Source organism: Gadus chalcogrammus, chromosome 18, assembly GCF_026213295.1.
Source record: "Gadus chalcogrammus isolate NIFS_2021 chromosome 18, NIFS_Gcha_1.0, whole genome shotgun sequence".
Lineage (NCBI taxonomy): Eukaryota > Metazoa > Chordata > Actinopteri > Gadiformes > Gadidae > Gadus > Gadus chalcogrammus.
This window is the reverse complement of record NC_079429.1, coordinates 15,494,889-15,521,345: the sequence shown is the minus strand read 5'-3', so window position 1 is coordinate 15,521,345 and position 26,457 is coordinate 15,494,889. Positions and strand designations below refer to the sequence as shown.

The following is a 26,457-nucleotide window of genomic DNA, read 5'->3' as shown; positions in this document are numbered from 1 at the left end:
TCACAAATGTTTTATACGCTATAGTTATTGAAACATGAACTGCTATTCAGTCATTCTTCCACCCTAGCCTTGAACTACACCCCCAGCAAGTAAAAGACAAATTCACAATTCTTTCATAATGCCTTAAGTTAAAAGCATCAAAACTCAAACTTGAATTGTGTTAGCCATTGATTTTAGCGATAACGTCTTATTTTCTTTAATCCACTGCATCTTGTGTCCTGTTCAAGGACAGGATAATATAGAAGAAGGTGTCCGACTCCAAGCTGAACTGGTTCTGTGTTCGATCCAGGAGATCCACAGTGTGCCTGTAGGCATCAAGGTGCCCTGACCCCTTTCTGCTGCTATCGACAAGTGACATATAGTCACTGTAAGGCGCTTTAGATACCAGCATCCACTCAATGACTGGACAGTAAGCGGCGACAAACTGGTCGTATATCTCTTAATCCATTGACCATTTAATGAATGCCCCTAGCTCAGCCACGGCCAGGCGAGTTGATTGTACACAACATGAAAACCATTGGGAGTGCGTTCCCGCATCCACAATGTTTCAGTGTATTATCACGCCATAAAGAGTGCCATTGTAAGCCGGGCGGACGGGTCTTCCTCCGCTCCGTATGAACAAAGACCGCTATGAGGTCCCCCGGCCTAGACCAGGACTATCGGAGCAATCAGGACCCATAGCGCTCCACAACCGGCTCGTGTGGAAGAATGGTGTCAGCGGCGGAATGGTCTGAACGAGTCTCTGAAAGAGGCTCATGATAATGTGTGGCTGTGTGTGTTCACTCCGCAGGTCTGGCTGTGCGCTCCTTTTGTTTCCACGTGTGTCTGTGTGTGTGTGTGTTCCCACAGTGTGTGAGAGTCATGTGTTCTGCACTCTTGAGGTGGTGGAAAGTATTCCCTTAGCCTCAAACTTTATAGTGTCAAAAAGGTCAACCACCAAACCGCTGGATTTGGCCTTAAGACATGGGAGCTGTGGGAGGCGACTTGGAAGTGGTGGACTGGTTCTCTCTCTCTCTCCCTCTCTCCCTCTCCCTACAACTTGTACCCTATCACAACTGCTCTCCATAACCTCTCAGGGAATTCTTCTCCTAATCTTGGGTCGTGCCAAAGTTTTCTCTCCGCTTGCAGTTATTTCCTTTTTAGCGACCGATTTAACGCAAGGTGAAATGAAGTGGTGTCCACGAATAACTAAAGAAGCAACACTAAACATCCAAGTATCGATTTATGACTTGCTCATAATAGGTGTCAGGGTGTACTTTGACCGCGTGTGTCGGACCATTATGTGAATTAATATTTCGGCTGCAGCGGTGGCAGCCCGTGGAGGCGGTGCTCTGATGAACCCGGCCATACCGCCCGGTGTTATCGACGGGCCTTTAGAGTGCCGACCCCGCTGCGCCGCGTGCCTTCCTGTTCTTCTGGAGAAAATGATTTTCCTCTGCGCTCCAGTCAGAATATTGCCTCCCAAACCCTCCCCCCTTCCTCCCCTAAACACCGAGCCCTCCTCCCACCCTTGGCTCTCCGGTAAAAGTTAAGATCCACTACCGAATCAATGGCGGCCTCCCTTTGATGTGCAGGGACGCATTACGAGCGCTGGGTTCTAATTGGAGCAGAGGGCATGAGGGGATCGATGGGGGATGTAATTGGCTGACACAGAGATGGGTGGTGTAGCCTTTATCACCATTAATATTTAGACACAATGTGGGAGGACCACGGCGCAGGTTAAAATGCACCGCCGCCGAGTGCGACTTTGATCTCGGCTGATAAGCTGATCGATTCTGGAGGGGGGTTGATGGGATGAGAATGGGGAGGAGAGAGAGTGAGAGAGAGGGAGGGAGGAGAGGGAGAAAGGTTGCAGAAGTGCTGCGAGACGGACCATCCGAAGAAGGAGGTCTGCCTAGCAGGGGATGATCCAGGAAAGGCTGGAAAGGGTGGAAAGGTCACGCCCGTTCTACTGTTAAACCGCAGGAGATTAATGTTTGGAATGGAATGTGTCTTGGTAAAGTTTGTGAAAACAAAGGAATCCAGTACCAGTTTGAATGTGACATGGGACCCAGACAGGAGTCCGACTTAACTCCTTCTTTGGCTCCCGGCCCTGCCTGTCACTGAGAGAGGAACGCCTTCTAGGGAGACGTCCCAAGACAATCGCCGATCAAGTTCACTTACCTCCAGGACCCCTGGGGTGTTTCTGTCTGTGTGGTGAGAGCTGGGAGGCCAGGTTTAGGTTCAGCCAGGACGCTCCTCTTTCTGTTCCGACCCATTGTGGTCACCAGAATCCGTAACCCAATCCGCCGGAGGAGGAGCTGTTACGGTCCTCAGCGGGCGGCCCCGGGGTCAACCAGCGACGCTCCCCTCTGTCACCCAACCCCGGAAAACACAGGACAGGGGGTTAAGAGGGCCTGGTGGGGGGGATACCCACCCTGGCAGGGACGCCCTGAGGGTTGGGGACTCTTTGGGAGAGGCTAGCTGAGACCGGGTGGGAGGTGTCTCGTTAAATGCGAACGTCACTCCTGTTTTTGTGGCCGGGGTTCCCCAAGGACCGATAACTTGAGTCATTGTACGTGGCGGGACAAAGTCAGGTAACAGGTAGCAAGACTGACGTGTCAGGTTCCCCTGGTTAAGGAGGGACAAAGAGTGGACCATCCAACCCCAACACTTCTCCCGGTCACCAGGGGACCGGGTGATATCGGAGAGGGGAGGCTACAGTGTCAAACAAGGACATTAGCCTTAACCTACTAAAGCTTTCCCATTGATATTTATCCCTATGATGTTAAATCTAAATTGGAGGGACGGTGATATAGCCCGTCAGGTTATGATGCATCAAGCCTTAGCTGCCGTATCACGATATTCAGTACTTTTCCATCGCTTTATTTTTTTATTTAAGTTATTTGTACGTTTTTGCCCTGCAGTGTTCGCTATTGTACAAAATGTTGTTTCTAACGGAAGGAAGCCATCCGCCCACGAATCAATCACCCCATGGAGATTTATACCCTAAATCTATTTGGTCCATGGAGAGAAATCTACATTTTGAACAGAAATGAGGAGGCTGCGGTGAGAAAGTTATAGATAGTGCCGGTTTGAGCTTACATCACTACTGCAAGCAAACGTCTTTCTTTTTTAACCTCGGGTACATTAAAAATCGTAAAAAAACGTGCACTCTAAGCATATAAATAATGGTTATCCTCACCAGATCCTAGCATCCTTATCCTGTTAATTATACGGTGAGTGCTCATAGGAGCTTTAGCCCTTCATGTATATTGACACACAACTGTAATACAGGGGAACTACAGTGAAGCCAGGTGAACTCTTGGAATAACTGGGCTAACATGACCTGTTCTCAACCTATATACCATATCCAGATATGAATCTCTCAGCCTTCCTGCCTCAAACTATTAACTATGCATCTACAGTGCATAGAGTGGCCATTAATTTTCTAATCTATTGTTTACAGCTGACTTGTCCGCCTTAGTGACTTGTAACTCCCCAGCAGTAAATCACAAAGGGGACCTCCCTATTGTGAAGCAAAACCCTCGACGACGCACAATTAACGCTCTGTAATGCAACAGCAGGCCGCTACACTGGTCTTCATCATGGAGACAAGAATCTTTATATCCATCCCATTTGTGCATCTATCTCTTTTGTGATTCGCCAAATGTGTGAATACGTTTGGTAAAGAGCATTTGAATCCTGCTATACAAACAGGAGTCAGAAAACTCCTATCAGATGACATTAGACAGAAAACCCGAAGATTTGCTAATACTTTATATCGTTGCTTATTATGGGATAGTTTTCCGCGTTGGGGCCCTAATCTTTGGTGGTTTCACAGTATAAACTAGGGTTTGTTTACTGCCTAAACGATCAAAAGCAGCAATCTTTGTATTCAGTCCAGCAGTATCTTCAGTTTAGTGAGCGTTGCTCACTTTCTCCTTTGCTACGTTAGAGCTTAGTGTTGACTCCCGTGCTAAAGAAGGTCACCTTAGGGCCAGCCGTTGCGAAAAATAGTTCAAATGAGGTAGTTGACTACTGAGTCTCCCCCTGGTACTTGTCTCCATTCATCGGTTGACATTAATGGAGATGATGATTCAACATAATGTTGGATTAATCTGCTCAGCTCTGCTCAGTCTGGTTTGTGTTGACGTGTTGTTTTGAGTAAGATAAAAAATAATAAGATACAATGTGTTTCAGTATGCCTCAATATGTACGTCTGTGCGTGCACATGTATGCGAGGCGTGCGTGTGTGTGTGTGTGTGTGTGTGTGTGTGTGTGTGTGTGTGTGTGTGTGTGTGTGTGTGTGTGTGTGTGTGTGTGTGTGTGTGTGTGTGTGTGTGTGTGTGTGTGTGTGTGTGTGTACCGGTATTGGTTTGTATATTTCCGTCCACGTGTTTGTGCACTTGTGCATGTTGTAAATGAACAGCAGCATACCAAGGAGCGCCTTCCTGTTCTCCCCCCCCCATCTGTTGGCCGGGGACTAATTGTTCCCGGGCTGGGGGGCTCGGCGCGGGTAAGAGAGAACGCACCCCCTCTGTCCTGGAGCGGATTCCTCCGCCACGCTAAAAAGATCATCCCCGTGTTTATAAAGACACTTGGCTCCCTTCCCTGCTAATGAATGTCGTTTACTTCTCCTAACGAGGATTAATTATCCGCCCCCCCCCCCCCTCACTTCCCTTCCCTCTGTCGCTCTCTATCTCTCTCTCGCTGCTCCCACAGGGAAGCTAGTCGCAATTAGCCGGTAGAAGATGGCTGCTGCTATCTGCAGGGTTGGGAGGAGGTCTGAGCGTATGCACGGCCCGAGCATATGTTCCTGTAGCGCGGGGAACCTTGACGACCTTGCAATTAATTCCAGCTCTAGATGGACGGAGGGATCGACTTGGCCGAGCGAGGTCCGAAGAGATGGGTGTAGAGGGAAATGGCGGGACGGACGGGACGAGGGAGAATGGCGGGGGGGGAGTAAAGGGCGAAAGAGGGAGACGGGCCGAGGGAGAGAGATGGACGGGTAGAGTGAGGTAGGGAGAGAGGGTGTGGAGGGGGAGAGAGTCAGAAAGGGCGAGTGAGGTACGGATAGATGGAGTTAAGCGAGTGAGAGAGAGACATAGAGGGACCGAGTTAGGCACTAGAGTAAGAGCGACAAAGAGGGAAAGGCTGGTCAAGCGAGGTAAGGAGTGATAGGTAGAAGGAGAGAGAGAGAGAGAGAGGACGAGGGAGACGTTGGGATTATTGGCTCTGTGGAGCTCCTTGTCCTCGATGGCCGCTGGAGCTGCGGGGTTTATTTTTGGATGTGGTCGCTTGACATTCCTGTTGTCAAAGAGAGAGAGAGAGACATACAGGGAGAGAGAGAGACTAGGGATTAGGCCTCCCAGCGTTGCAACAGAGGGCCAGGAAAAAACAAACAGAGGCCTCAAATTAGATTTCCCAAAACATTGGGTTCCCTCTCATTTTACACGCCACCGCGGCCGGCCGACCGGAATAGGCGAAACCGTGAAGTCCGCCCCACGCTCCCGCCGCCACAGTCGAGCCCGCCCCCGCGCCCCCCTACCCTCTCCTCTGTGGAGAGTTAAGGGGGTCGGCCGCCCGCCACCCCGGCTGGATCAACCTCCCTGTTTCACAACAGAGTCCAAGCTGGTCTCCATGGCTGATAGACAGGGGGTCAGCCACACCACAGCCTCAGGAGAAGACAAAGGTTTTTTATCAAGCACCAACCACTAAACCTGACTCGCTCTCGCTCTCGCTCTCTCTCTCTCTCTCTCTCTCTCTTCTGTCACTCTTGCTCTCTCTCGCTCTTCATCTCTCTCTCTCTCGTGCTCTTTCTCTCTCTCTCTTTCTCTCCCTCCCTGCTTGCAACGGGATCCTGACTCAACCTAAGGGCGAGGGAGGGATGCTGGCTGCAGAGGAGGTGGTGTGGAGAGGAGGAGTAAGAGGGTGCAGAGGATGGGGAGGAAGAGAGGAGGCTACAAGGTTAAAAGACGGGATAACAGGTGAGAGGAGGTTGAAGGTGGTAAAGAGGAGAGGAGGGGGGAGAGGAGAGCAGGGTGGAGGTGAGGGAGAGGAGGAGGAGGAGTCAGGAGGAGAGCAGGGTGGAGGTGGGGGAGAGGAGGCGGAGGAGTCAGGAGGAGAGCAGGGTGGAGGTGATGGAGAGGAGAGGAGGGGGGAGAGGAGAGCAGGGTGGAGGTGGGGAGAAGAGGCGGAGGAGTCAGGAGGAGAGCAGGGTGGAGGTGATGGAGAGGAGAAGAGGGGGATGAAGGGGAGCAGGTGTGGAGAGGAGAAAGGAGTGAGGGAGAGTGAGAGCAGGCTGAGGGAGGTGGAGTAGGGTAGCTATAGGAGAAAGTAGGGTTATTTAGCTTGACAGCGAGGCTGTTGAGGTCTGGGACCCCCTCCTGAGGAGTCGCACTTTGATATCAGGGCTCAGCTGAAAGCGATAAAACACTCGTCTTTTATTTATTTAATTCTTAAAAGGGCTCAACTCTGAAGGAAGAATGTTCAAGAAACCATGGAATGAAAACGGACAATTTACCTTGTTATCCCATATTATCCTCCTGTTGATGGAAGTCTGTGGCCAAATACTAAGACAAATCAAATCTGTTTATTTGAAGTCCAAACATTCGCAACGCAACTCTCTCTACAGCTCGCAACTAATCCAACCAATCCCACAACATGTTTCAGGCGGCATGGCTGGTGTGTCACTCTGCAAAAGCCAATCAGATCAAGTGTCACACAGACAGCACGGATCCTCATTTATAATAATGCACACACACACACACACACACATCTCTTTCTCTCACCCTCCTTGAACAGACTCACTTTTTTCTCTCTCTCTCTCTCTCTCTCTCTCTCTCTCTCTCTCTCTCTCTCTCTCTCCTACCCCCTCCCCTCCTTCTATCTCTCTGTCAAGCAGGATAATTCCCCCCAGGGGGTTTTCTAGGAAAACTGAGTGTGAAGTAAGATTGTGTCATCATTTCATGCTGGCCCAGGAACAGTTTCTGTAGCCCTAGCCCAGGGCTCTACTCCCTCTCTTCTCCATCCCTCTTCTCCCTCTCTCTCTCTCCCTCTCTCTCCTCTCTCTCTCTCTCTCTCTCTTTCACTCTCTCTTTCACTCTCTCTCTCTCTCTCTCTCTCTCTCTCTCTCTCTCTCTCTCTCTCTCGACCTTGTTCCACTGAACTCTGGAGGGGCAAGCCGCGGTTCTCTCCTTTGATTGGTCCATTCTGTTGTGATGCTGTCCTGCAATCTCCTACGCTTGAACCTCTGGTCATGGGAACCTTTGAGCGGGCTAATTAGCGCGCTCATTTTAATTTGCAACCACACTAGCATCAGGACGTACGGTTGACACCTTAAATGCCCTACGACCCTGGGCACCACCAACGGGTCTCATGACTTCAGTTGGCACCGCCCCGTTCTCCTGCTGTCTGTCTGTTTCACCTGGATGGGTGACCCACATTGGATCTGAGCTGGTTTTAATTTGAATATCAAAAGATTGTGTTGCTTAGTAGATTTTCCGCAGGCTTAGGAATGAAACGTCCGTCTGCCTTTCGACAACACACTGTCAATGGTAGGAGCAATCCAAAAGCATGGAAATGTGTTTCCAGGCTGGATAGTAGGGAGGGGCTCTGATTCTGTACCAAAATTCTGGTTCTGGGTTCAATCCCAGGCATCGTTAGACTCCCTACTTGAGCAGTAGTCCTTATAACACCGACCTGATCCTTAGTGATGTGTCTCAGAATTCACTGTAAGGTGCTGGCCTACCATCTCTCTCTCTCTCTCTCTCTCTCTCTCTCTCTGTCTCTCTGTCTCTCTCTCTCTCTCTCTCTCTCTCTCTCTCTCTCTCTCTCTCTCTCTCTCTCTCTCTCTCTCTCTCTCTCTCCCCCTCTCTCTCTCTCTCCACTGTCTCTCTCTCTCTCTCTCTCTCTCTCTCTCTCTCTCTCTCTCTCTCTCTCTCTCTCTCTCTCTCTCTCTCTCTCCTCTCACACTGTCTCTCTCTCCCACTGTCTCTCTCTCTCTCTCACACTGTCTCTCTCTCACGCACAAAGACACAGACACACGTAAATAATATTGTTCTTTCTCAGTTGTATGGCAGCGGAGTGTGTTTTGACTTTGCAGCCAGTGCGTGTTTGTGTGTGTGTGTGGCTGTGTGTGCGCGTGCGTGCGTCTTCTCGATGCTGCTGCGCGGCCGTCTTACAACAGGTAAACAACTCGCGGCTCCATTAGCAGTGGTGAGTCTGGCCGTCAGCCAGGCAGGTAATATTTCTGTCGGGCATCGTCTGGGACACACATACCCCTCCCACCCATACTGGCCCCCCCCCCCCCCTCGGCACGCAGCCCGTCTGCCTGGCGGTCCGGTCGCTCTGTGGTCCTCAGCCGCCGACGGCATACCAGGGCGCCATCTTACACAGCCAGTCAGTGGACGGGCCAGCCGATCTGATTGGCCGGCCGCCAACGTACACGCACAAAGACTTCTTTGACTGCAGGTCAGCCGGTTAACCAAGCAGAGGGGAGAGGGGGAGGCGAGAGAGGGAGAGATGGAGGGGAGAGGGGGAGATAGAAAGGGGGAGAACGGGGAGCTAGCTCCAGAACTGCCTCCTGCCCCTTCTCCTCTCGGCTGTAAGAGCCGTCATTCTGCGTTTCTGTCGGCGCGCGGCGGCAATGCGTACCCGGTGATCGCTGTATGTCTTTTGTTTCCTGGGAATCTAGGTTGTTGTTGTTATGTTGGAGACCTTTAGCTCACGCCAGACTGCGTTGGCTCGGTGAAAGTCAAACCGGTTTCTGAGCTTGAGCGCGTGCAGTTCAAGACCTTTTCTCCGTGTGTGGCCTTGCAACTCCTGGTTTTCGCCTTACAGAAGACAGCGCTCACACCAAAGTGAACGTGTTTCGTAAAGGAGATCAGAACATTGGTTATTGTTTATTTTATCGAGGGAATAGTTGTGTTATACCTTGCGTGTCTGGTGGGGTCAGGGTTCGATATTAGTATTGCTTTAAACACTTAACTGTTTAACATAGCCTACCTCTGTGTCGAGTGTATCATAGAGGCAGCCATTTTAGATAGTCCTCTTGCGAAGGATGACCTATATCTATATATACGATTTAAAAAAAATCGCCATCAAATAAGAACCTTGAAAATGGTCTGACAAAATAAAAAAACTGTTAGATGTCTATGGCTTAATAAACACCATCAACAACACCGATAAACAAGCCTCCATTTTGCGTCCTTCGTTGCAGCATCACCTGTGTTCGCCCGTTAAGTCATCTTCGTTAGCGGTTTCGTCATGAGTGCAGCCGTTGGTGTTGAAAAGCTACCTACTCTCCCCCCCCCCCCCCCCCGCCCCCACCCCACCCCCCAACCCCATCCCCCAACCCTCCGATCGGCCCGCGCAACCCTCATTATCTCCCCCTTCCACGCCTGGCTCCCCCGCCTCCCCCGTCTCCCCGAGCGTGGCGCCCGCTTTGCATACGACTGATGTTTTAAATGCTGCATTGTTAACTGACGTGCGCTGGCCCTCTGCTGACCTGGGAGGTATTCCTGCGTTTGATCAGCGCCGCCGCGGTGTTAACACATCCAGGCAGCGCTGGCGGTTGGTGGAGAGGGGGGTGAACACCCCCCCCCCCCCCCCCCGATCGGGCGGGGAGACGGGCGGAGGCGAGGGCAGGGTGGAGGACGGCGGCGGGCGGTGGTGGTGACGGAGGTTGGCGGGCGGGTGGCGGCGACGGAGGATGGCGGGATCGGGTGGTGGTGGTGGTGGTGGTGCTCCAGGCGGAGGGGATCCATTGGGTGATCAGAGCGTTCTCCTTGTCTGCAAGGCCAGAGGAGCCTTGCGCTGACCCGGCGGTCCCTGGCTGGCCGGGGATGGCGGCTGGTTTGGCGTCGGTTGAAAGGCGGGCAGGCCGCGAAGCCAAGGTTGAAAGGGGGTCCACTGGCTGGCGGGGATGGGTTTGAAGCGTTTGGACGCGTTTGTTGTTTTGTTGTAACGGGTGGCCCTCGCCATCTGCGTGCCGCAATGGTGATTTGTTTCCGCGTCGTCGTTGTTTTTATTTATTTATTTTCTCTCTCTCGCCGTCACTCGAAAGCGAGCGTCATGTGAGTTTCAGATGCTCATCAGCCACCAGGTTTCTCCAGCTCGCATCATTAGTGTAAATAACGCCTTCTTTCGTCCTCCTAGAAAATGGAGATCTGATATTTACTCGGTCTCGGTTCTACTTTTATGTAAATTGATCACGAAACAACCGCTTGCTATTAGTTTTCCCTTTCCCACTGGTGGAAAACATGGAGAGAATGAATCAATTGCAAAGTCGTTAGCCAAGTTCAGAAGTTTTAACCCTCTGACTTGAGTCCCAAACTTTAATAATGGACAGTTACCAAACAAAGAGTTAAGGAAGGAATGGCCTGTAAACTTCCTCCTCTCATCTCTCTCTCGCTCTCCATCCTCCATTTTACTCTTATCCCCTCTCTATCCATTGTTCCCCCCCCCTTCTCTCTGACCAACCTCTCTCTCTCTCTCTCTCTCTCACTGACACTGAGTCCAGAGGAGAGGGCTAGGCGAGGGAGATGAAGAAATAAATACTCCCCTAACCCACATCATTAATAATAGAGGGTCAGTTCCCCTATGATTGCCATCTCATAGCACCATGGTGGGCTCGCTGTGTCCAGTACGTATGGAGGCTATCTTAGAGAATCAACCTGCAAAGCAGGTGCTGGGGTTAGGAATATGAAACTACAAACACTCCCATGTGGACTATGGGAATTGCTTGTTCCTGTGTTCTCAGCCCAGTGGATAGTTCTGCCTTCGTCTTACAAGTGTCTTTCACTTGTCTTTACGTACGTAAATGGTCAGTTGTAGGGGATTTTTCTCTTTCTACCACTCTCTAGCTTCTTAAGCAGATAGTCTTGAAATCCCCTCCTGAATAGCCCTGTGCACAAGTTGTGATTAACAATTTATTTGTGTATCCAAGTCAAGTGCTATGGATCCTCTTGAGGCCTCTTGAGGGATGATTGTGCAAATATGATGGCTCTCTCTCGCGCCGCTCACTTCCTTTGCCGGGATGCTCCTTGACACTTCTGACCCCCCCCACCCCCCCCCCCCCCCCCCCCTGCCACCTCTCCCCGGTGCAGGGTACAGGCGAATGAATCACCAATCTGCATCTCTCATTGTGCCAGACGCCCACTCAACCAGCGCGAGAGAGGGAGCGAGAGAGAGGTAGAGAGAGCGCAGGAGGGAGAGGGAGGTTACCTCTGTTTTGACAGGAAGCAAAGGGAGAGAATGAAAAGAGAATGATGAATTGAACGAACGAGGACATCTCCCTCAATTAACTTATGCTCGGCGAGCGGTGCCCCTCCTCAAGGCAGGACGGTGTCGTTCCTGGGACGGGCCAGCCCAATTAGACTCAAGTTTGGTCCGGAGCTTCAATGGGCTTTCAAGCAATTATTCAAGGTTGCGGAAAGACATAGCTGGGCGGATAAACTGAGAAACACGTGCGGTAACCACTCCCAAATGGACCAGCATGTCCCTCGCTCATACGCACAAAGAGCGCCCCCCCCCAGGTAGGCCGAGGATAACTAAACGCCTCTCACGGCTGATGTAGAAAGGCCTGACTTTCAGCTAGCCCCTTAAACATGGCCATATCAGACATCAATACAGCTTATACACCCCCAATTCCTTAATAAGCATGTGACCAATACCATAATAATTACAGACGTGTACACACACACACCATTAGCTGGTTAGTGCAAAACCTAGATACTAAATATTAGTTGTGGAAAAATAACCTAAGTCACCGGTCCCTAGTCAGTCAAGTGGTGCGTGTGATGCCTTTATACACCACCGCTGAACGGGGGCCTTCCCTCTTAATGCGAGCGCCCTGGGGGAGCATACTGCTACAGGTTGGTTTATGCTGCGTAACAAAGCTGGAATGCACCCGATACGAGGTGTAATTGATGAAAGCATATGCAAATGATGTGTGCTCCCCCGCGACTCCAGGAGAACGCGAGTTGGTCGTACACTGCGTCCGCCCATTCGCCTTAGTACGTAGTTAGTACGTAGTTAGTACATTATTTTATTGTGTGCGGTAGTCGCAGTTGGCCTGAGGCCCGGAACTGCATTCCAGAAGATGGTGAGGATACGTTACACACCGCTAACACATAAATAGACACAAAAATGTGCTATTCTTTCGGAGTCAGGCAGCTTCTGTACCCAAGGTACAAAGTTACCGTTGCTTGGGTGACGGCACGATTACATCCCCTGCCGCCGCCTGGTCACAAGGGGGCACCTTTCCCTGGTTCCCTTCTCCGTCCGCTCCCTGACTCCATCCTCCTGGCTCTCCGTCTTCCTCCCGTTGTGTTTATTAATCCCATTTTCTTTCTCCTGGTACATTGTGGAGAAAGGGTCGACCCTCGGGGGGCCTCGGGGCCCCCTGATTAGCAGGGGTCTTCAGAGCTCTTGGTCTATTGATCGAGGACTCGGGAGCGCTAAGCAAATGTAGCCCGAGTAGCGCGTCAATAACAGCATTACCGCCGCGCTGCCTGCCGTAGCGGCGGCCGCCCACACACCCTCTGAGCCCCGGCTGCCTCTCCACGCAGAGGCGAGACGGAGGAATGAGAATAGGTACGAGGAGAGGAGAACTTCTGGGGGATTCTCGGTGGCGGCGGCTCGCAGGCTTGAGCTGGGGTTTAGCCCGTACAAGGAGTGGCTGGTTCCATCCTCAACTCGGGGGGGACCAGGGTTCTGTGGTGTCCTTGAGCACTAGGGCAGAGGCCGAGTTTGACTTCTGCGTTTGGATACCCGTGGCACTGACACAGAGTCTGTGGTCGTTGGCGATGCTCACATCTGTAAAAATGTCCATATCAGGGTGATGGATTGCCTTTTTGAGCTTTGAGTCCCTGACCAGCTGACTTGCGACTAGACCGTGGTCATCCATGTGCACAGGTGTGTGTGTGTGTGTGTGGTGTGTGTGGTGTGTGTGTGTTGTGTGTGTGTGGTGTGTGTGTGTGTGTGTGTGTGTTGTGTTGTGTGTGTTGTGTGTGTGTGTGTGGGGGGGGTGGGTGGGTGGGGGGTGTGTGTGTGTGTGCACGTGTGTGGAATGTGAGGCCCTACCCTTGCTGCCATTTGCCTGGTTGCAGTGGGACCATTAAACTCAGTCTATGCGTCTTTGCCTAATGGCTAGGCAGCCCCTTATGTCCATGTGGGCCTCAGTAAGAGTACAAGACACTCTTAACCCATATTCAAAGCACTTCCCTTTCTTAAACATATTTTCTCAACAACCCTCTTAACGTTTCCTTCATTTAACAATGTCTGTGAATCTCTCTCTCCCTCCACTACTTTACTCCTCCATTTTCCCTTTAAAATTGAAGATCTGTCGTCCGTCCTGCGTACGGTCTTTCCTGGAAGCGTCTCTCTGGTTTCACCTTTTCCCTGCCTTCCCGCTCCGTCACGTACACTCAGACAGGAAGCAGGAGAATTCACTCTGCCAAATTTAATTGACCCTGCATGGATTATTTACATGACTAAAACCTAGCGTGTCGTTGTCAAACGTTGGGCTGTGGTATGACATTATATCTACATTCATATTCCCTCCGTCTCTCTCCTTGTCTCTCTACCCTACCTCTCTCTCTCACTCTTACTTTCTATCCATTGCATACACTTTCCTCTCTCTCTCTCTCTCTCTATCTCTCTCTCTCTCTCTCTCTCTTCTCACTCTTGCCTACTTTCTATCGCATACACTGTAGCTCTCTCACTTTCTTTCTCTTCTTAACTTTCTGTCTATGGCTCTCACCCATCAGTCTCACTTTCCTATTCTCTCTATTTGCAATCTGTCGATCTCTCACTTTCTCCCTCTGTCTCTGTTTGTCTGTCTGAAGATATTTGAGATATTTATATGTCCGGAAGATCATAGTAATAATTAATACCCAATAACCTTAAGATGTATACTGGAACAGTTAGAATGTGTTAGTGCGGCCCACCCTATGCTCGAGCACCATAGGAATGCTATCCATACATTCCAACAACACGATGGGTTTATGCTAATCTCATCCAAGCTGAGTTGGTTTTCGATCCGAAAAGCTTAGCAAGGTTTCACTAAAAGAGTCAGCACTGCTCCCTGAAAAAGAATTCTCTGTTATGTGCAGATACTCGCACAACTGTCTCAGTTTTGCCCAGGAAGGCCGGGGTTGGGTAAAGTGTTTGTTGGTGATGACCATCTCCATGTTGCTAGAATGCAGATACAGAGATGCTGCTCGGCCATGTCCAAGACTGTGTTAGTCATTTCTTTACGTGTATTAAAAAACTGCCTAGCCGGCCCAAATTCAAAAGCAGTAAGTGCCATGTATAAAGAAGAGACCACACAAACCCAGTCATGTTCAAACATATCCCCACAACTGGTGCAGTTTATAGTCATGCCCTGTGCCTTGGGAGAGTGAAGCACTTTTACTTTCAGCCATACCAGCTCTTTCTTTAGAGATGAGTCAAACACCCCCTCGCAGGAGGTGAAACACACAGCTTTACAAAGTAAAGATCCCTCGTGGGCTAGGCTAATTGATAGGTTCAAGGTGAGCTAATGATCGTTTGAAGGGGTTTGAGTAATCTACTGGGGCACAAACCTAACAGAGTATTTTAGAATAGATGTATACTACAGTTTATATATAAGGGGTACAAAGAATGAAAGAAAAAAACATCTGAAAGCCATCAGGGACACCCAGACCTGTAAGGATCCACATGCAGTCCAACATGATTTAGAAAGGCCAGCAACACACAAAACATCCCCTAATTAGGTGGTGGGGAGGGCCTTTATTGTGGAATAATCAATGTTTCCTCCCAGGATAACACGGAACGGCTTTTTATCCCATTTCACCTCCAACGAAATGAGTTCAACCGCTCTTTAAAGCTGAGCACCCGGGCCCACACGCAGGCGCGCCAGAAACCATCCAATCACCTGTTCTGTCACGCCAGTGCTGTTAGTCGTTCCTACCTCACTGCCGAAGGCCGCCGTTTCTCAGTCCCAAGCCGGCGACCAAGGACAGGCGCGGCCCCCTGCGAGTGGGGGCGAGGGAGGGGGGCCGCTGGTGAATGGCCAACGACTTCATCCTCTGTCTATCGAGGAGAGGTTCAAGTGATCCTAATGTGACGGCACTTGGCATTCCTTCCTAAAGCTTTTCTCTGCTCTCGGACAAAAGCGGGTGGCTTTGTGCGCACTCTTTCTCTCGTTCCAACCCTTCCCTCGCTCCAGACTCTTCCTCTGGCCAGACGATGCGGAGGTAAGGGCATTGCTTGAGGCGTGGTGCACAGAAATGAAGAGTGGATCGGAGAAATGAATGGAAGGACGAGTACTTGTTGAGTGACATTGAAGGGATGAGAATGTGCCAATTTATGTCAGGTTGTAGCTTGCGCGAAGATCATGTGACTTGGCTACATCCTCTGACCAATGTCCTATTCTGAAACGTGTGTACTTTGTCTTTGAGTGCTGTTTATAGATATTATTTGAATTTGTTTTGGTTTCATGTTTGATTCAATATGATCGGTGGTAATGATATTACTGCGTAGACCCCATTCACGGTATTCATCGTGTAGTTGGGGAGTCTTTTGAGTGAATCTATTTGAACAAGGGAGGCGTTTTGCAGTGGATTGGATGAAGGCTGTTGAAGGAGAGTTTATATCTAAACCTCAGGTGACCACTCGACACAACCACAGCTTTTTAGGGACATCAGCAGGAAAATAAGTGGGAAGAAGAATTGAAAAAAAATGGAGAACATGGCTGGGGACTGGCGTTGCGGCCCGTGTGTACTTTGTTGTGTAACTCGAGTGTTGGAATGTGTGGTTGGTGTGTACTCTAGCAGTCTGTGTTTGTTTGCTCTCGCAGGGCCGGTATCTGGACAACCAGGCGACGTCTTGACTTAAAATAGAAAACACAAACAGCACATCGCAATCCCATATTAGCGAGCCACGGCCGAAACAGCTGATCTCCAGAACGAAAGCTTTGGAGTATCATTTTATGACTGCCATCGATTCTGCCATTGGTGGGATCTTTTTGATTTTGTTTTATTTTTAATAATTTATATAAATCGTTGAAAAATAGGTCCATATGAGGCGGGTAGTCTTGTTGCTAGGAATGATCAATTACCTCCCACGCCAAATGGTTACTGGGTTTGAGTCCCCCTGGCCGGAGACTGCCTGGAGGCCTCCTTGAGCGAGATGAATAACCCCTTCCTGCACATTAATGACTTGCATCTCCATTCAGTGCATGTCCTTTCAGATCATAGATCATTTGATAATCTTGTCTTTTAACACTGTCATGTCGTGTATTGCTCCACTAAATATATACAATGTGCACTGCAGCCATCACTTGCGTTCACAACGAAGAAATGCCTAAAGAATGCACTTTAATGGCTTCTAGTCAACTGTAAGACTAAACCCTGAGCAATCATGATTGTAGTAGTTGTTGTTTTAGTATTTGTGTGACTGAAATGCAAGCTGTTGAGTTGTACACACTGCCGGCCTGTTGCATCGGAGCTCCTCACAGAACAGCTAATAAACAGATAAAATAACAAGAGCGCATTAGCTGTGTGCACATATGCACACACCTAACTCTCTCTCTCTCTCTGTCTCTCTCTTTCTCTTTCTCTCTCTCTCTCTCTCTCTCTCTCTCTCTCTCTCTCTCCTCTCTCTCTCTCTCTCTCTCTCTGTTCTCTCTCTCTCTCTGCTCTCTCTCTCTCTCTCTCTCTCTCTCTCTCTCTCTGATGCGAGTCTCTCTTTCTTCAACACAGAAGTGGGGGGTAAGAGGTGGTGTCATTTCAACTGTGAACAAACAAGAAGACTTTATGGCCATGAGTTTGGAGACCTACTGTTCCCCAGATTGGGTTACAAACGTATTCTCCCCAGGACTAGATACCCGATCTCCAGCTGTCCCCGACACTCCTGGGTGCTTTCCCCACATACTGTATACTGCTTACACCAGACTCTTATCTGAGCTGAACCATCTTATACCTTAACTGTCTGCAACATAATGCCATTGCTTAATCGTCTCTAACCTGCCAACTAAACGTAACCATCTCTAATACCATAACTTAACACCTCAATTTAATCATCTCTGACCTGATAACTAAATTTAGTAATCTCTAACCTAAGCTCTGAACTTAACTGCCTCTAACCTGATACCTAACCTTCAAATCTCTAACACAACCCAATACAATAACTTTACCATCTCTAACCTGATACCTAAACATATCATCTCTAAACGTACCATCTCTGCCCTGATACCCGAAGGTACCATCTCTACCCTGATACCTTAAGGTACCATCTCTACCCTGATACCTTAAGGTACCATCTCTACCCTGATACCTTAAGGTACCATCTCTACCCTGATACCTTAAGGTACCTTCTCTACCCTGATACCTTAAGGTACCATCTCTACCCTGATACCTTAAGGTACCATCTCTACCCTGATATCTTAAGGTACCATCTCTACCCTGATACCTTAAGGTACCATCTCTACCCTGATACCTTAAGGTACCATCTCTACCCTGATACCTTAAGGTACCATCTCTACCCTGATACCTTAAGGTACCATCTCTACCCTGATACCTTAAGCAGGGTTTTTTCTAAACAAGGGAACAGGGGCGCTGCGCCCCGATACTCCCGGCGTGCGCCATCCTACCGAAATGCCGACTGAACCTGTCAGACTTGGATCTGTACTTACATGCTGCTGTACAACATACACTATTTCTCAAAACGATCTTTTCTCCGCGAAAATATCCCAACACCACCACCTGACAATGTGTCTGATCCTCAAATAACTTATAATTACTCCAAAATATTCCGATCCGAATTGGAGTTTCCCAGACCGAGTCGACATGCTAAATTTCAATGAACGACAGAAATAGTGTGATCAAGAGTTTTGCGAGAGCAAAACGAACAGTCGAACAGTCGAACAGGGTTCCCTGTTACCAGGGAACCCGTAGCAGGGAACTAAATGGCAGCTGCACGGCCGAATTAGCCCAATAAAAGTGTAGTAACCCAGAGAACCAGCTACAACATAGTTTTCATCCAAACGAGCCGTCTTTAGCGAACAGTGAATTGCATTGGCTTCTACGAGCAGTCGGCTTTCAGCCGCGAGCTTAGGGACCGTCTGCAAAGTGCAAAACTGAATTGCATTGGCTTCTACGAGCAGTCGGCTTTCAGCCGCGAGTTTAGGGACCGTCTGCAAAGTGCAAAACTGAAAACGACAACAATAGTAACATTTCTATAGCGTCGCCATTATTGACTCTAGAGCCCCAAAACTTGTTCCATAGAGGCATGGCACAGGAGGTCTACCATGACTAACGCTACCCTGAACCACCTCCTCAGGATCAGTATTGAGGGGCCTGCAATTGATCAATTTGATTTTGACAAGGTAGTGAGCCGTTGGGGCAGTCTCAGGAACAGACGGCTGCTGTTGTGATTTGTCCTACTTAATAAAAGTTTAGCCAATATTTTTGAAATTTGTCGTGTTTATTTACAGGGTAATGTTGTACAAGTCTACCAAAAGTTGATAGTATTTTAGTTTTTCAGGATGACCACAAGAGCTAGAATTTCTCTCTAAGATAGCCTCAGAATGTACCATTAATCATTATTTTTTCAAAGGCTTCGTGCCGTGGAAGGGGGAGACCCCCCTTCCACACCATCCCCCTCCTCGCTCGCGTTGCTCCCTCGGCTTCGCGCAGGGGTCTGCTCCCTGCTACTTTTTTTTTCTAGAAAAACCCCTGTTAAGGTACCATCTCTACCCTGATACCTTAAGGTACCCTCTCTACCCTGATACCTTAAGGTACCCTCTCTACCCTGATACCTTAAGGTACCATCTCTACCCTGATACCTTAAGGTACCATCTCTACCCTGATCCCTTAGGTACATCTCTAAGCTAACAGCTACACAGAGGGTTGATAGGAGGGTTAAGGGGCTGTAGAACAGGGCTGGGTCTGTGGATGCCAGGTATTCCGTATCCGAACATCAAACACATGTTTACTCATTTATGGCATGGCTTCAGAACTACGAACAAGAGCTGTCAGATGTACTAGCTGTACTGTACCATCATCTCTCTACTATAGCTCAACCCGGTACACTGGACAGCACTGTGTCCTCAGAAAGAGTTTGCCTCAGGATGTTATACTACACACAACGACACGTGCACAAAACACACACATATACACACACACAGGTTGTGCACATTCATTCAGACACTTGCATCTATACAAAGCACAGATATGCACCACACACACACACACACACACACACACACACACACACACCACGCACACACATGCACAACACACACACACACACACACACCACACACACACACACACACACCACAACAAACAAAGGCACAGATATTTTTCTTTAGATCACGTGATCTGACAAACACTTACACAGAATCATACACAGACAACAAAAAGTGTGTGTGTTTGTGTCCTGTTTTGTGAGGCTATAGATTGACAGCTTGTAACAATGTGTTGTAGCATTGTGATCACCTATACAACTACTGGGGGGGGGGGTAATAACAACACAGCACAGCGCACACAGCGCACCAATCAGGATGGAGGGAAGGGGGGGAGGGAGGGAGAGAGAGAGAGAGAGAGTGAGAGAGAGAGGGATAGGGAGAGGGAGAGGGAGATGAGAAGTAGGGAGGGAGTGAGAGAGAGAAGAGATGAGAAGTAGGGAGGAGTGAGAGAGAGAGATGAGAAGTAGGAGGAGTGAGAGATAGTGGACGAAAGAGAGCGGAAAAGGGTGGGTGGGGGGAGAGGAGGTTGTGGACGAGGGCGTGAAGAGGCAAGCCAAAATAGCTAGGTAAACGTAGTGATGATGACAGAGTTTGTGTGGGTTGTGTGTGTATGCTAACCACTGCCAGCGTCAGAAAGTTCTGGGTAAATACCAGAAAGAGTGTGAGCGTGCTCTCCCTCCCTCTCCAGCCTCCTCCCTCTCTCCCCGTCTGCTGGCCGGCTTGTAAGACCGCCGCTAAAAAAATAGATGAAGCAGCAGATCTGTGATGCTGTCTGAGAGAGAGAGAGAGAGACGGGAGAGAGAGAGAGAGAGAGGGTGGGAGATAGAGCTGGATGAGAGAGATGGAGAGGGAGGCAGGAAGACAGAGGGAGAGAGGGGAAGGAGAGAGAGACATGTATACCTTTTTATAACTTGGAGTTTGACTACCTTATACCTAAAAGCCATGATCTTTTTACTTTTAGTTTTGTTGCACTGTTGTCGTTTTCTTAGTTTCCAAAGTCTCAAGTCTACTAAAATAAGTTTCTATATGTAATCAGTTCTTATTCTATCAAGTATTGGTAGTCTACTAAGTCTTTTCCTAATCTAACCAGTAATGTAGTCTGCTAAATCAGTTCCTATCCTAACCAGTGATTTTTTCTAGTCAGTTCTTATCCTAACCAGTGATGTGGTCTAGTAAGTTTCTGTCTACACCAGTGATGTAGTGTGGTCAGTTTCTATCTTAATCAGTGATGTAGCCTAGTCAGTTTCTGTCCTAACCAGGGATTTAATCTAGTCAGTTCCTATCCTAACCAGTGATGTAGTCTAGTCAGTTCCTATCCTAACCAGTGATGTAGTCTAGTCAGTTTCTGTCCTAACCAGGGATGTAATCTAGTCAGTTCCTATCCTAACCAGTGATGTAATCTAGTCGGTTCCTATCCTAACCAGTGATGTAGTCTAGTCAGTTCCTATCCTAACCAGTGATGTAGTCTAGTCAGTTCCTATCCTCACCAGTGATGTAATCTAGTCAGTTCCTATCCTAACCAGTGATGTAGTCTAGTCAGTTCCTATCCTAACCAGTGATGTAGTCTAGTTAGATCATTTCCTTCTAACCAGGGATGTAATCTAGTCAGTTCCTATCCTCACCAGTAGCAAGTGATCCTAAAACTCAGTTTTTCAATACGTCTTCTTCACATTCGCTAACCTCCCCAAGCATGGCTGTCAAACTCTTGTGATCTTTTACATTGTAATCTATAACAAAACTTAAAAGAAAACAGGACCTTAAATTAGAGGCCACATACTTCCTATCTGTTTTATGAGTTAGTTACCACTGAAGTTTGAGTTGCTTTAGCAATAGGTGCTGCTGTCTTTGGCACTTAGCATAGCTTTAGCGTCTTCCAGCATTAGTTGTAGTGTCTTAAGCATGCCGTGAGTCTCTTGGCCATTTACTATTATTGAATTGGATCTGCAGGAGTGGACCTTGTGTGTGTTGTGTGTGTGTGTGTGTGTGTGTGGTGTGTGGTGTGTGTGTGTGTGTGTGTGTGTGTGTCTGTGTGTGTGTGTGTGTGTGTGTGTGTGTGTGTGTGTGTGTGTGTTCATTTAAGGCACTTAGAAATGTGGGGCACTGATAAGGCTGACACAAGGGAGATGGACCCCTACCACGCGCACACACACACACACACACACACACACACACACACACACACACACACACACACACACACACACACACACACACACACACACACACAACTGAAGGTGTGTCTCTGTGCTCATTAGGGCTGTAATAAGACTGCTGGTGAAGAGCGAAAACAGCGATAGAGAGAGAGAGGGGAAATGGAGAGAGGGAAGAGGTAGGGACAGAGAGAGAGAGCGGGCGAGAGGAAGGGAGAAGAGAAGGCATGGTGGAGGAGGGCGAGAGGCAGAGAGAGAGCTCGAGGGATGAGTAGGAACAGGATATGGAGGAGAGAGAGTGGGACAGAAAGAGAGGGATGAGGAGGAGAGGAGAAAAGGAAGAAGAGGGATAGATGGTAGGAGGAAAGGGGTAGAGGGACCGCGAGAACCAGGAAAGAGCTGAGATTTTAAATTTTAATAACACTGGTACGATTTTGTAAATCTTTCCTGACAGAAAAGTCCTCATTATTTTCATCTGTCTCTGAGGAACCTTCCTCTCTTTCTCTCTCACTCTCTATTTCTCTCTCTTTCTCTCTCTTTGACTCTCTCTCGCTCTCTCGCTCTCTCTCCCTCTCTTTATCTCTCACTCTCTGTCGTACAGAGACGCAAACAATCTCCTTTACGCTAAATCTCTCTATCGTCCCTCTCTCCTTCTCCTCTCCCTCTCCTCCTTCCATCTCTTTTGCTCCATCTCGGTCTGTATCTCTCTCGGTTCTTCCTGCCTTTTTTCTGTTCCTCGCCCCCTTCTCTTCTCCCTAGTTATATCCTCTGTTTCCGTTGCTTTACTGTAATCACTTTAGTTATACCCATGATGTGTAACTTTTTCTCCTCTCTCTCCTTTTTCTGACCGCCTCTCTCTCTCTCTCTCGCTCTCTCTCTCTCCTCTCTCCTCTCTCTCTCTCTCTCACTCTCACTCTCACTACTCTCTTGCTCTCTCCTCTTATGGATGCTAAAATGTTTTTTGATTGGCCGACAGCACAGAAAGGCTGTTCCACTGATTCTTTCCTTTCTTGGCTGTGTGTGCGTGCATGTTTGTGTGTTCTGCATCAATCGCCACCTGGCTGCTAATTTTATTGGATGGACGACCTTGATGGAAGTCATTTGACGTTTACTGAGCTTGTTTGGCGGGTTACCAGGAAGTACCTTGTTGCTTGTACATCAGGACGTAAATCCATATGAACAATATCGATCTCGCACAAAGGGCAGAGTAACACACACACAAACACACTCATTAGTGAGGCATACAGTTTGTTTGTTTATTTATTTATTCAGTTATTCATTTATTTACTATTATTTATTTATCCCCCAAGTGTACTTATCACTTGATCTCATCCCTAGGGGCTGTTAAATTAATTTCCCCTCCCATAAACCCGCAAACACACACACAAAAGCGCGCACGCAGACATGCACGCACATAAGCACATACACTCTCATAAATAGACACATGCACACAAACATCAACACAGAGACATACATACGAACATACACACACACAAACACACACACAAACACGCTCATCTAAAACGGGTTGTTGTGGTAGCTATTCCTCCAGGCATTACAAGGGAATAAATAATACAGATAATGTATTTAATAATGCATGTCTGCTAATAGGAGGCGGAGCTGGCTATGCTAGCAGCTACACTGGCTGCTAGCTACATAGGATGCTCGCTCATTGGCTGCTACCTACACTAGATACTTTTTATACTGGCTGCTAGCTACAATGGATGCTTACTACCCTGGGTGCTAGCTACACTGGATACTCGCTACACTAGATGCTAGCTACACTGGTCGTTAGCTACACTGGAGGTGCGCAACACTGGCTGCAAGCTACACAAGATGATAACTACACTCACTGTCATCATCTTATAAAATCCGTTCTTCGTTTAGCTCTAGCCAATCGTCTTCAACCTCCTACCGATAAGAAGAACTGAAAGGCCAATTAGAAAAGGGTGATTATTATTACACATTATGGAACTCATCTAAGTAGGCTTACACATCTCGCCGAGTGACTCTGTCACACTTTCATGATGAATGTCCTCAAAGCCTCTGGGGAACCTTCCCCAGTCCTCAACATTCCTGAGGAAGCCTTTTGACGGGCTTGGAGTTGATAAAAGCGCCGGCTCCACTACTTTCTACCAAAATGAAATTGCTCCTAAGTTTGACGGAGGCTTCACTGTGTCCCGCCCCTTTTCCACTCTCGCCTTTTAGCTGGAACTCCTCGGGATGTCTGGGAGTTAAGGAGAGGAGGAAGGAAAGGGAAGCGTGGGGGGAGGAGGAGGGGTTTAGTCTGGGTAAAGGGTTTGGGGGGAGTCCCGGTGCGGTGTCGCTGGGTTTCCCCTGGAAGAGTCCAGCGAGTGTGTGCTGCTTTGGCTGAGTGGTGGAGTGTACCGACAAACCTGACAGTTGAGGAGGTTTGGCCTTTCGAAGAGGTCCAGGCCAGGGATTGGTCTGTTGGCGTGCGTTCATTAAAGGGCGGGGTTAAGGTCAGCACGGTAGCAGGGTGAGTGAGCAGCCAGCCGGCTCTCCCTGCTTGATAAATGGTCCCAGCGTCGGCCATTCATCTCCTGCTTAGAGGAGTGGACACCGACCCTCCTCTCCTCTCTCTCCCTCTTTCGTCTCTCCTCTTCTGCCTCCCTCGTTGCGCTCTCCTCTCTTCTCTTCCCCCCTCCTCCCGACTCTCCTCGTCCCTCCTCCCTCTTTTTCCTGTCATCTCCTCTGCTGCCTCCCTCCGCTCTCCCCCACCTCTCTCCCCCACCTCCTCTCCTCTCCACATGTCAGCAATGTGATAATTCTGTCATTTATCAGAACCGACAGAGGGTAAGGGAATTGTGTGTGTGTGTGTGTGTGTGTGTGTGTGTGTGTGTGTGGTGTGTGTGTTGTGTGTGTGTGTGTGTGTGTGTGTGTGTGTGTGTGTGTGTGTGTGTGTGTGTGTGTGTGTGTGTGTGTGTGTGTGTGTGTGTGCGTGCGTGCGTGTGTGTGCCTACCTCCTGGTTGTTTTATAGTAGATTCCATCACTAATTTTATTACCTCCAGCCTAGGATTACACACTTTTTCCACATCATTGTGCAAATAAAACTTTTAAAGTGTCTATGTGTGCGTAGCTGCATGTGTGTAACTCATGATCTGACGGTTAAATGTGGAAACCTCTTCAGTTTGGAGGTTTCTTTACGTTTTACATGAACAAAGCAATGTCTATTAACATGGAAATATTTATGATTCATATTTATTCTGTAAATGTACCTGGTCAACTCTGAACTCACCATTGAAACTGAATTAAAATGTTTTCAACTAAATTGCACACTTTTTGTGCAATTTAAATTGCACACATGTTTGCTGCTCACTTTCAGTTTTTGATTTCAATGTTTTATTAAAATAAAGGTATGTCTAAGTACTGGTTCTTTTCTCCCTCTCCTTGTCTCCCCCTCCCCCCTCTCTGCAGGATAATCCAGAATCGGTTCCTGGTCTTCATCCTGGGCGCCATCATCCTCATCACCATCATCTTGGCCCTGTATTTTAACCTCAGAGGACGCTGAAAAACACACACACACACACACACACACACACACACACACACACACACACAGACACACACACACACACACACACAAACAAAGAATCCCTACATGCAAACACATGAGCAGACACACACACACAGCTTATGCGGAAACGTGTGTGTGCACACACACACCACGCACGCAGACAAACACTCCCCCTGACCAAGAGAAGCACACACACACACACACACACACACACACACACACACACACACACAACACACACACACTCACACAAATACTCCCTGTCACACTCAAACACACACACACACACACACATGCTCCCTTAGACCTAACAGAGAAATGTGTGTGTTTGATTAATAGCGACAAAGCGCTGTTGTGGAGTAATCAGGACAAATAGACCTCATGAATCACTGTTCCCCAACCTGACAGAGAGCTCGCTCTCCCGCTCGCTCTCCTTCTTTCTCCCTCCTCCCTTCTTTTTAGGTCCCCTATACCCTCTGCCTTTATTTACTTTTCTCTCTCATTTAGGATATGTCTTTTTCTCTGATTCTTGCCTTTCTGTCCAGGCCTGTATTAGCCTGGTGTGTGTCAGTGTGTGTCTGTGTGTGTGTGTGTGTGTGTGTATGGGAGGGTGGGTGTGAGTGAGGGAGACTGCATGTGTGTGAGACTGAGACTGTTTCTGTGTTATATGTGTAGCTGTGTGTGTCTTTGTTTCTAGATCTAATAGGTTCATAACCTTCTCATCCGTGTGCGCGCATCATTTTAGATTTGGGAAACTGCATAGTGTTTGCATGGCTTTTAGGGAGTGTGTGTGTGCAAATGCGGAAGTTAGTGTGTGCATGCTGTTCTTACATGAGTGTGCTGGTATTTGCCAGGTACTCGGTGTCTCATTTAAGGACATAACCCTCCACAATGTTTACGTAGCGTAAACTACTGTAGTAAAACGATTGTAATAAGATATTAATCTGAGCTCTAGTTCAGCTCCCCAAACAGACCTAGGCCCGGTCTTTAGATGGAGTCAGGACTTAAATTGTCTTTCCATATTCCCTAACAAGCCCTAGGGGTTCAAATGTATTCTAGAAAGTACAATCACTCAGATACAAATTGAGTCTTCTGATTGGCCGCTTCATCGGAACCCCTCCCTGTTTGCTCAGCGCCGTCAGAAGTAGTGAATTAACGAAGGCAGTTTTCCACGAGGCAAGCACACATTCCTCTGACATCATAACCCTGTTTGTTCTGCTGATCTGACACAATGATGCTAGAACACGCACACACCTTTCTAAACATCCCCCTCACATTGCCACCCCCACAACACACACACACACACACACACACACACACACACACACACACACACACACACACACACACACACCCAGGCACACACACTGAATATACAACCGTCTTCAATTTGTTTGTACAGTATCTGTCAGTGGTAGAGAGTAACGCATTCTAGTCACACAGAATACAAACGGTATGATCTTTTACATGTTATCCGCTCATCTCTCTCTTCTCTCTCTCTCTCCTCTCTCCTCTCCTCTCTCTCTCTCTCTATCTCTGTCTCTCTCTA

The 26,457-nt window shown here is 48.5% G+C and overlaps 1 protein-coding gene across 2 annotated transcripts in view; it reads left to right on the top strand.

The window, feature by feature from the left end:
- Nucleotides 1-24,902, top strand: part of vti1a (vesicle transport through interaction with t-SNAREs 1A) — a 116,288-nt gene extending 91,386 nt beyond the window's left edge. The window contains exon 8 of one of the 2 annotated variants that reach the window (XM_056577037.1): nucleotides 24,809-24,902. In XM_056577037.1, coding sequence (XP_056433012.1) covers nucleotides 24,809-24,902 — 94 coding nt within the window. The remainder of the gene's footprint in view (nucleotides 1-24,808) is intronic. The other variant, XM_056577038.1, reaches the window with a different exon arrangement.
- Nucleotides 24,903-26,457: the final 1,555 nt, after the last annotated feature.